General features: G+C 50.0%; 1 protein-coding gene across 4 annotated transcripts; it reads left to right on the top strand.

Moving 5' to 3' along the window:
* The first annotated feature begins 54 nt into the window (after nt 1-54).
* On the top strand, nt 55-3,644 carry rrp8 (ribosomal RNA processing 8). 4 transcript variants are annotated; one of them, XM_088427428.1, is made up of 9 exons: nt 55-304; nt 378-488; nt 772-1,030; nt 1,363-1,419; nt 1,465-2,095; nt 2,441-2,570; nt 2,636-2,742; nt 2,896-2,992; nt 3,349-3,644. In XM_088427428.1, the coding sequence occupies exons 2-9, from the start codon at nt 390-392 to the stop codon at nt 3,460-3,462; spliced, it is 1,494 nt and encodes a 497-aa protein (XP_088283554.1). In that variant the 5' UTR covers nt 55-304; nt 378-389; the 3' UTR covers nt 3,463-3,644. The 4 variants fall into 4 exon arrangements, with proteins under 4 accessions (XP_088283554.1, XP_088283552.1, XP_088283553.1 ...); XM_088427427.1 differs by having other exon boundaries at nt 56-304; nt 1,333-1,419; XM_088427426.1 differs by having other exon boundaries at nt 1,363-2,095.
* Nucleotides 3,645-11,614: the final 7,970 nt, after the last annotated feature.

Here is an 11,614-nt window from a genome sequence, read left to right as displayed (position 1 = left end):
GAAACCCTGCAAGATTTCAAGTCGGCCGGAATGCATTTATACTGGTTTTCTGTGTGGAGTAGTTTCTAGCGGGGAATGTACTATGCTAGTGTTCGTACGGTTAAAAAAAAAAATCCAGCGGAGATTTCGTCCTGTTGACGTCATCACAACGCGCCGTTGACTGTTTTGCTTGGTGCACGCGCATGTTAGCTGAGCGACGAGCGCGGTCCCAAAAAAAGTCAGGAAATCATAACATGCGGTGATTCATATTCGTAAACTTCCATTTTCAATTGACCTTCAATTCGACGAGAAACGCGTTTGACTGGTGAGTAAAATTCCTGCTGATTTGGGGTGCTTTACTCTGCCCTTTCCCCCATGCATGTTTTGGCAATATGCAGACTTTGGGGAATATGTTTAATGAGGAAGACGACTGGAATGATGCCGCCGACGTCCCCAGTCAAAGCATTGTGAAAAAGAACCCACCAAACGGCATCAGAACCAACGTAAAGGTAGGTCACGTATTGCACAAGTCTATGTACGCGCGCAGTCGGCACGACGATCGAGTGCACCCCAAAAAAATATTCGGCTTCACGCACACACACAAATGTGCACGCGTCTGAGACAGAGGCCATTTACTCTAATGCAGAACGGACCGGGCTGAACATGGCGTGGTAATGTATGCCATCTAGCGGGGCATTCGGAATTTTCCGATCGAATGGCAACACATCATTAACCGGAGAAGTGAGCATTGATTTGATGTTGCGATTGCCTAATCTAGTGCCCCACCCACAGAAAAATGCGGCAAAGAAGATTCTCCTCCAGACGCTGCAGACGCTGCAATCCATACCGGACTGGAAGGCCGACGACGACCGGCGGCAGCCCAATTCCGACAGCGACGATGATGACGCCGGCCCGTGCACGATGAAGAAGAAAAAAAAGAAAAGAAGGAAGCGGACAAAGCAAGGCGGCGCGACAACGGCAGAGCGGGAGAATAACGGCGATGTCAAGGAAGAGAAATCACAAATCAAAAAGGAAGTGACAAGGAAAACTGGTGAGTGGTGGAATTGTTGCCGTTGCAAATGAAATGTACCCTTCAAAGTGTTGAAACGGTGAAACCTACATTGTGGCTATAGACTGGATTTTAATCGCAAATCCTTTGTGCCACTTGAGAAAAAGATGTACACAAGTGACATGAAGTCAACCATTTAACTGAATGACAAGTGCAATTCGTTTCTATACAAAACATTCAACGCATCCAACTGTGTGACTCTCAGAATCAAATCACTGTTTCAAAACCCTTGAAGGGACGCTCACACACTTTGTCAGGATTGACGGCAAAATGTCTTTTCCAAGCTGCCCCGAAGATGACAAAAACACCCGCAGGTGAGACGGACGGCGAAAAGACGGCCGGCGAAAAGACGGCCGGCGAAAAGACGGCCGGCGAAAAGACGGCCGGCGAAAAGACGGCCGGCGAAAAGACGGCCGACGAGGCCGCCAAGCTCAGCCGGCAGCAATGGAAAAACAAAATGAAGAACAAGAGGAAGTGCAAAAATAAATATCGCCAAAATAAACCTCAAGAGAATAGCCGGACGGATGACAGGCCTCCGTCGCACGCCCAAAGCGCCAAACGCGTCCAAGCGCCAGATACACAAAAATCGCCGCAGAAAAGAAAAAGGACAGAAGATTGCGACGCCGCCGGTACACCGTCCATGAAGACGGCGGAGGTAGAACGGGAAAAAGCGGCCGGCGGGTCGGCGGTCGGACAAAACGGCGAGAGGCTGAAACGCCGGCGCCCCCGGGAGCTTCTGCGACAACCCGGGGAGAAGGCGGAGGAGCCCGGGGAGAAGGCGGAGGCTCTCAAGGAAGAGGCGGAGCCCCACAAGGAAGAGGCGGAGGAGCGTTCAAGCGCCCTGCGCCAGCGCATGGAGCGGCGCCTGGAAGCGGCCCGTTTCCGCTACATCAACCAGTTCCTGTACAGCAACAGCAGCGGAGAGGCCAAGCGCATGTTCCAGCAGGACCCGCGGGCCTTCGAGATCTACCACAAGGGCTTTGCCGAGCAGGTGCGCCACTGGCCCGCCAACCCCGTGGACGCCATCATCGCCTACATTAGCAGCAAGTAAGAAACCATACGTATACTCGAATCTGCGATTTGGGGCTGAGAGGGAAAACGAGAGCAAAAAAAAAAAAAGACAAATTGACCAAGTCGGGTAAGTCTAGTAAAAATAGGCGAACATCCGCCTGGAACCTCCGCGCGAACTATGTTTGCAGCACGGACCTTTCTTGCACACAGAGATAGACTATTTCAAAACTACTCTTTCTCTTGCTCTCAGAACAAGTAAATGTACCGGGAAACCGCACGTTGAAGTATTTCCAATGTAGACGACGGGCGGGACGCCAAATGTCCTCCGATCCCGCAATGAGCCGTATCGAGTTTTGGATCATTTCCGGTTTTTTCTTTCAGATCTCAGTCACTGGTGGTGGCCGACCTGGGTTGCGGCGACTGTAAGATCGCGCGCAGCGTCAAGAACAAAGTGCACAGCTTCGACCTGGTGGCCGCGTGCCCCCTGGCCACCGCCTGCGACATGGCCCACGTGAGCGTCCGCGTACGCGCGCCTCACTCACTCGCCCCGCCCGCTCACGCCGACGGGCCCCGCAGGTGCCGCTCCGGGACGGCTCGGTGGACATCGCCGTCTTCTGCCTGTCGCTGATGGGGACCAACCTGCCGGCTTTCCTGGCCGAGGCCAACCGGGTCTTGAAAAGGGGGTAACGTGCCTTCGTTCGTCCCAAACCGGGGTGGTTGCGCGCGTCCGCCGTACGTTGGCCGCCGGGGGGCAGTGAGATCCGCGGCGACCCCGCGCAGATGTGTGGGGGCGGCGTCCCCGGCCGGCCGTCTGACGGCGCGGCCCGCGCTTTCAGGGGCGTGCTGAAAGTGGCCGAGGTGGCGAGCAGGTTGGACAACGTGAGGAGCTTCATCGGGGCGCTGGCCAGGTTGGGATTCAAGTTGGAGTCCAAGGTGAGGGGGCGCCTGCCCTGTAATATTTATTGCTTATTTCCGTCTTCTAACTTTTTACGTTTGTATGTAAAAGGATTTCTCACAAAAAAGATGTTCTTTAAATGTTTTTATCGGACTTGATTTTAGTAGTCAAACACATTTTTCATCAATTGCGACTATCGGTTCATAATTCAGTTTTTAAATGACTGCCCATTAACATTTACTGCGTTCAAAGTATGTGTTTTTTTTAACTCTATTACCATATGTACAAAGATTATGTAATAAAACTATACGCTATTGAGACGAGCGAGATCTAACATTGCGTTCTGAGGATGCTCATATATATCTCACTTTTTTTTTCTTTGGATCTTTTTTAGGATACGACCAACAGCCATTTCTACACATTCGACTTCACCAAGACCGGCGACGCGCCACAAAACATCAAGAATTTCAACTTGCAGCTCAAAGCTTGTTTGTACAAGAAGAGATGATGGGGCCATTTCCCCTCCGAAAAGTATTAGCTCGGACGTGTGTACAGCTGTTGAAAAATGCATTTTTCAAACAGATACCGCAAACATATTATTGTGCTTATTTCACATAGCGTATTAGGGAAAATGTTATGATCTTGTGTAAAATAAAAAAGGACAAGATGAGTCATTTTAGAATACCGTGACGAGGTCTTACTTTGAAGTTGTCCTCTTACAGAAATGATTTTTTATTTAAAATGATTTATTATTTAATGACTGACTCAAGTGGGAGGGAAAATGGATCCTCACTTCTAAAATGCTGATCAGTTCTTCCTCTTTTTTATGGTTGCGCATTCGCCACAAGAGGGCGGACTAACACTAATGTCTGGAAAAAGACGCAAGCATGCACCCCGCAATAGCCATACATTTTTTACTATTCTACAAAAATAGATACATTTTATGAATACAGTATTATGTATATTTATATACTTTTTAATACGTATTTTTAATCTCTCTCTCTCTCTCTCTCTCTATATATATATATATATATATATATAGAGAGAGAGAGAGAGAGAGAGTTGCACAGGCGTACGCTCTTGCACAAGTGACTAATAAAAGCATGGTTTCCGACTTTATTTTCGAAGTCATTTATATCATAATGAGTAAGCGTTTCTTCTCTCGGTGTTTTTGGCCAAAGAGCACGCTGAAGAGGCGCTTGCGCCGTTTCGGTTGGGGGGAAAAAAAGCCAAGGGCCCAATACGGTGCTCGTCGCCAGCGATGTGGAAAGTTCCCACATCAAATGACTCACTCGTTTAGTTTCCAAGAGGAAAATGAACAAAAGATGGACTTCTTTCTCTTCGCGGGCCAGACGAGGATAGAATGTCTTCATAGGAACGGCGTCCAAATGTCATCGTTTTTTTTCAGGCCCATCTTAACTCTGGCTGAACTTTGCCTGGGCCTGACCCGAACCTGACCCCCAACACTAACACAAACGCCAACTCTAAACCCAAACCGTGACTCGAGTCCCACCTAAGAATATCCTTTCGAACGATATGACTCCAGTCAGAGTCAAAAGCAGTCTGGACCCATGTGGTACACGCATACATCAAATAGCCTTCAAACTCTCGGCTGTTCTTTTTTGATTCACGTCAAATCAAACGCTGAAAAAGAAGTGACCAACTTACCAGTTGATCAGAAACGTCGCCCCTCGCCTCGCTTCTGTTTTCGCTTCGGTTTTCTCCGGGGCCGGACGTTCCGACTGAGCGCCCGAAGCCAGACGTTGATTTACGTTGATTTCGAATATGAGAGAACGCACGTGGAATCGGAAACGCGTGAACACAAAGTCCGGGAAAGCGGCATCCAAAGAAACAAACACTTGGACGAAACGCCGCCCCACAGAAAACATTCCAAACAGGGAAATCTGAATGACCGCAACAAGGAGCACCTGGCCAGGTCTCCAGTGGCTGATTGAACTTGTTTGGTAGACAAGGAACAATGACGAAACGGCTGCAAATGGAAACCCTAACAAGTAGAGGACACGTGACCCGAGAAAACACAAAACTAATTCAAAAGTCCTAAACCGTCAGGACTGTGTCAAACTTGTTAGCTCGCGGGCTTTGAGGGAATGAGCTAGCTGTCCCCATGAGTTAGATTGGATCGAGCTATCTAGTTAAGTGTCTGTCTATCTAGTTAGCTAGCTGACTTTGGCTAGCTTCATAGCCACTGATCTGTATAGCTTCTGCTTTATCAAGCTATATAGTTCAGTATGTCTGTTTCTAGTTAGCTAGCTAGCTTAGAGATAATGAGCTAGTGCTACCTCGCTTCATAGTTACCTTCTACTTTGTATGCCACTTGTTAGCGGTCGAGCTTTGAGCCGATGAGCTAGTGCTACCTAACTTTGCGGTTACCTCTCAGTCTCGCTTCTACTTTACCCGTCTGGATCTCGTTAGCTAGTTATCTTCATGGCTTCAGAGCTTCCTATCCGTCCAGCTTCGACATAATTATCTAGCGAGATGCTTGTCTTATCGATCCAGTTGGCTATCTCGCTATGTAGCGATGCGGTATTGCGCAAACTAGCTTTAGAGCTACCCGTTGGTTTCTATTTGATCAAACCGTCTAGTTGGCTATTTGTCCGAACGTCACAATGTGTTTGAGTAGCGCCATCAGAGTTTCTGCCGCCCGTAAATTCGGTGAGACTGCGGCAAAGAGGTCAATTGGCGCTAGTGCCTTTGCGTCCCCCAAACACGGCCGCCCGCAGGGCCAAAGAAATGTCGGCGAGCGGCCGAGACCACCCTGCGCCGCGTTCCCGCTCGCTACGCGTCTCTGCTTTAACACTTTGATCATTTCTGCCGGCTTAATGTCTTTTCCAGCAAATTAGGCAAAGAGCCGGCCGGCCGGCACGGCGAGGCGAGGCGAGGCCCCGCGCTTGCGCTTAGCGCTTAGCGCAACCTTGGAGGCCCGGAAAACATCCGCCTCGGGTCGGGGGTTTGAATCCCGTGAGGAGTACGCCCGAGTACCAGGATGGCCAGTAACGCGGGAGAAATAAATGGGCGCGTGTTGCTCTTTTCGAAAGCAGAACGTCCAAGGAAGAAAGCTGACGTCAAAAGCCGCGCTGAAGAAAAAGCTCGCAGTCACAATTTGAACGTCCTCGTGACTCTCGGCAAAAAAAGTTTTGTTTGCGCGCTTTGTTTTGTTCCGCCGCCATGACGACGCAAGAAGTCCAAATGAAGAAAGGAACTTCTGGTTCCGAGCGCCACGCGTCTCCCCGCTCGCGGAAGAGCATCAAACAAAGAAAAAAAAAAAACATTCCCGGTTCCCCATCGAGAAAGACGGAAGTCACGGTGCTCTTTGGCGCGCTGGCTGCTCCCATGATGCTTTGCGGGAGGCGCCCCGGCGCAAATGTGGGGAACAATGAGTCACGCGGCACTTTTATGCATTCATCAGCGGTGGAGAGAGACGGCCAACAAAGCGAAACGCCAATTGCGCTGTTGTCCTCCGCTCATTTAGCCTTTAGCAGCTGTTAGCCCGCTAGCTAACTCGCAGTCGAGGCGGCACACTTGCACGTTTGTTATTGATCATTTAGGAGATGATTTGCAAGTGTCAAATGAGAAAATAGTTGCAGTATGTAGTTGGAAAAATACGGCGATCCCTTATCTAAAAAAAAAAAAAAAAAACTGCAGTTAAGCCACACTCAACTATAAGCCACAGGGCTCAAATCACGAGAAAAAAATTGTTGCTTCCAGTCGGAAAAATACGGCGACTTGTAAGTCGGCGACTAAAATGGCGGCCGCTTCCGCCCGCCGCTAATCCTTCCACAAGACGCGCTCATTTGACTTTGGAAGGCCGTAAAGCACCCGGCGCGGTTTCAAGTCACGGCGCCGGGTGTAAACATGTCAAAAAAAAGAAGTCCGTGGAATCCTTCGAGGGCCCGTAAAAGAAGAGCGCCGCGATGCGGCCCGGGATTTTCTTTTCCGAGCCGCGACTACATCCAAAGTCAATATGTCGGCCGGTGAAATACGGCGCGCCTGCGCACGCAAAAAATGCATTTCAGGGGTGTTGTATTGATACAGGTGCGCGCTCCCTCACCAGACGGCCGCGAAGTGAAAAGCAGCTTTTGAGCCACGCTCGCCCCGCGGGACAAAAAAAATTAAAAAAAATCAATTGGGGTATACCAAAAAAAAACTTACGAGCATTTACGATATTAAATGACAATTCGTTGTCAAACTAAGAGAATCGCACCTTACATTGGAAATAGCAAGTAAAAAAAAAATCGATTTTCTTTTGTGTCAATATTACACAAGAGCTTTCAGGGTTGACTTTCAATTTTGGATGGATGTCAATATGCTCCACCCACCTGTACATCCAGCCATTTCACATTTATAGTTTCTTACACCATTGCTACTAGTGCTTTTTTGCAGTTGAGAAATGTGGAGCTCCTGCCGCCATTTTCTGCCTCGTCACCAGTTTGTGGCCGATGATGTGGGGAGGGGAAGAGAAGAAAAAAGGAAGGGCCACTCACTTGGCTGTGGTCGGGAGAAGCTTTTCGCGGCCGCCCCAGCTCTGCGGACGGACGTGGAAACCGCGCTCGCCGGGGTCGCCCCTTGTTTTCCGGCAAAACTTCAGCTTTAGTCATGACGTGCAGGTGGCGTGCAAGCGGCGTGCAAGCAGCATGCAAGCGGCATGCAAGCGGCATGCAAGCGGCATGCAAGCGGCGCGCGTCGCTTTCTCGCCAGTCCGGCCTGTTAGCGTTACAGCCGGTATCATTGGCATTTCTACGGGCTATGTCCACGCAAATATCGGCGGCATCATACGAAAGATTGACTTCCATTCTTCGGTTGGAATCGATGGCGGCAATAGCTGCGAGTGCGGAAACACCGCCACCTCGCGGTCGCAGTCAGCACCACGGCGCTTAACTGCCCCACATGAACTTAAGAGTCAAGAGCGTCAGGCTTTCGTAGAAAAAAACGACTGGAGCAGAATTTGATGATTTCTTATTGCCGTTTTAAAAGGTGAGAATCCTCGTCCACGGCACCGAATGAGTTAAGAGGAGCGCCGGCCGCCGGCGTCACCGCTCTATTCGTTAAAAACAAAACAAAAGGGAGTCGCTGTCAGACAAGGGGTATTTGACATGACGCCAAGGCCAAGGAAAGAGTCGGAGTCGGAGTCCACGTCGGCACACAAACATTTCCTCCGGCGTTTGGATTTCTTTTTTCTTCTTCTTTTTTCGGAGCAGCTGTGACAACGCCTTCTTTTGAGGAACAACCTTGGGAGCGATCTTAATCCCGGAGGTCCGAAGTAGGACTTTCATGAAACGATAAAAAGACGATCAATTGAACGGCGGGTTTTCTTTTCCCATTCATCCATCCATTAGCTGTAGGTTAGCGGCGGGCGCCCATCCGGTGGTTGGCCGCTCCCTTCCTTTCCTTAGTCGTATCCGTCCGTCCGCTCGTTAGACATCTCAGTCCATAAATGATCCATTTCCATCCATTGCCGTTAGCCGCATCCCTCCGTTTATGTCCTATCCGTCCAATCGTGAATCGTATCCTTCCGTCGTATCCATCCATCCACCGAGTTGCGATCCGTACCATTCGTCCGTTCATCCGCCGTATCATTGAATTCGTTAATCCTACCCCTGCGTCATCCATCCGCTCATTGGCCCCATCCATCCGTCCGCCGTCCGTCGGCCCCATCATCCATCCCTTTTCTTTCCGTCATAAAAAGCGGCGCGACGCTAGCGGGAGCACCGTAGGTCAGCCGTGAGATTGCGCGCCGTCGTTCCTTTGATTGGATGATTTTCTGCATCCGCCCACATTGTGAAGCGTGGCTGCGAGCCAGATTTTTCCGGAAGGTGAGAGACAGTTCAGGTAGGACATGGAACATTGCATTTTTGGGACACGCACGCACACGCACACGCACACACACGTGTCTTGGGCCTGCCGGCGTAATCACGAGAAGAACGTCGGTCTGGAGGTGACTTTGACACGCCAATTAAAGCAGGCCAAGCGCTTCCTCGCCGTCAAATGCTTTGGGAGTTTGCAGCAAGAATCGTCCAAGGAGGGTTTTTTTTTTCTTTTCTTTCCCGTACAAAGAGGATACTTACTTGCAAAATGCTCGTTTGCATGCAATAAAATATGACGCTAGCATCGTTGGACAACTACTGAAAATTAGCCCCCGGCTAGTTTTCTTTTGCTATTTACTGCTACGTTTGATGTTGCGTAAGGTATAAAACACATACATGATGTTTTCTTTTGGCAGTCTGTGTACTTTAGTTTTTTTTATGTTGCTTTGCAGCCCTCCAAAAAGAAACAAATACAGCGGTAGCTCCACTTACGAACGCCTCTTTACGAAAAGTCAGCTTACGAAACACCTCGGCGGTAAAATATTGTCTCTAGCAACCAGAGCAACCAACCCGTCACATCTACCGTATTATCCTTTCCGATGCATTCTTGTCATTTATTAATGTGCCGGCTTGCCCGCAACCCAGACCATGCTTTTTTGCATTGACGTTTACCGTGCTCTTCCACTTTTCACCTTTACTCCTTTCAACCACACTTCCCACCAACAACTTAGCCCGTAGAACTTACAAACATCAAATTGACGTTAGCGCTAACGTCAAAACACGTGTGACGTAACACGTTGCGTCTGACGTTTGCGTTGTCACCGCGTGGATGTGATGCGCGTTACAGCCGAACGCATGCAAAGATGCGCGATCCTGAGAAACGTCCAAAACGGCCACGAGCAAGCCGCAAAGGCGGCGGGATCCGGCGAGGTTAACCAACGGATTTGCGTTGCGCTCGTTTGTCAACGGCGGCCTCGTCCAAGAAGTCCTTGTCAGCACGTTTAGTGCTTGAAAGGCATCAAACGCGCCATTTGGTCTGGCCGGAATGCTTTTAAAGAGTCCCGCTTCTTGAGTGACACGTCTACACCACTTCCTGTTGATGTTGCGGCGCACTCTCCTCGCCTAACGACTCGAGTGGACTTGCAATGACTCGCACGCGATGAGCAGGCCGTCAGGAAGCGCTTGCTGGCGAGCGCTCGTGACGGAGGCGGCCGCCGCCTCCGTACCGAGTATTTGTCCGTCCGAGAAGCCGGAGCCCGATAAAAGCTGCCTCATTTGAACAAGTGCCGTAAGCCTACGCCGCAAACTGCCATGAAAAGATCAGATGCAGGTTGTAGAAAGGCAAAAAAATCAGACCGTGGTCAAATTTCAGCTCCCCGGTGCCCTCTTTCAAAGCTTTCGCTTTGATGTGAAATGCATTTGACACAAAGATGAAAAGATTGGACAAAATAGCAGTTAGAATAGCATGAGCATGAGAAGAAAGGAGGCAGCGTGACCCGACTACAGGACGTGACGGTCTGCGGATGGTTGTTATGTCTCAAAGAAGATACTAGCCACCGTATGAACTGATAGGTGATAGTATAGCAGAGACACATACGTGTTTATTGCCGTGTTGCCGCCGTGTGTTTTGCCCCCCCCCCAAAAACTTTAGGGTGGCGACGTTTGTAATCGGGGCTACTCTAATCGCTAAAAAAAGGGCTGCACCGGATGTGTTTCCGGAGCCGTAGGAGATCTGTGAGCGCCGACGCGTCTCGGTCCATTCTCTTCGGGAGCGAAAAGAATCTAAAGTCTTTGGCCTTCCTTCCTTGTGTGTTTTTACCAAATGTTCTAGGTTGAGCGAAGCAGACAAAAGTACTCTTGCCAGTGGTGGCGGCGCTGTGTTAAACTTGGACACCTTGTCCCCATCTGTTTGAAATTTCAGCTGCCTAGTGCCTTTTTTCAATGCTTTCCCCTAGATTTGAAAGGCTTTTGATAGAATAACCAAGAATTGGACAAAATGCCGTCCGAGGTTTAAGAAGAAAAAAAAAAAAAAAAAAGAGTTTGAAAATCCGCATTGACTGCATGAGGCGTTAAGCGAGCGACTTTTCCTTCCTGGCCAGCGAGATCTTAATGAAGGCGCTGGAGGGATAATGAGTTGCGCGCGCATGCAGCTGACGCCACACAAAGTTCCGAGCGGCGGGACTCCGGCAACAAGCGAGGCCGGCGGCCAATCGATGGAGCTTTATGGACGCGGCGCACGCTTGGCTGTCCTCGCTGGCTCACGTGGGCTTGGCGTCTCCTTCAAAGACGGGGCCCGGCGGGGTGGGGCGCGGCGGGGCGGGGGGCACCCCGACGCATCCCCACTGCGGCGTCTTGCTCTCGCGCGCCTCAAGCACATCGCATTGCGCCGCTGATGCAACGAAACTTCAAAACGGGGCGGGAGTCCAAGAGTCCGCCGACCGGCTTCCGACCTCCTCTGCGCGCTTGGAAACCGGTCTTGAAATGGGCCAGGATAGAAAATCTTTATGCTGCATCTATTTGCAGCCCTGCCACCCAGCGTCAAGAGGAGGTACCGTTTAGACCTTCTTCCGCATCCGGCACAATCGGACTCCGCTGCTGCGTAGCCATCTTTTTTGCATACAGTAAAGAAGTTACAAGGATATCGCACAGTCCTCCCTTAATTAATACGGCATTTTCAGTACTATAAGACTCAGGGGATTATAAACCGCACTGAATGGCCTGTTCCTAAACTGTTTTCTTATATAGGGTGGACCGCGTTTTAAAACACATAGAATATAAGCTACAGGAATGTCTAAGGTTGTGTTGTGCATCCGCTAGATGGAGCTGCACTAAAGGGAC

The sequence above is a fragment of the Hippichthys cyanospilos genome, chromosome 11 (assembly GCF_059441005.1).
Source record: "Hippichthys cyanospilos isolate Australia breed blue-spotted pipefish chromosome 11, RoL_Hcya_1.0, whole genome shotgun sequence".
NCBI lineage: Eukaryota > Metazoa > Chordata > Actinopteri > Syngnathiformes > Syngnathidae > Hippichthys > Hippichthys cyanospilos.
This window is presented reverse-complemented; position numbering and strand designations above follow the sequence as displayed.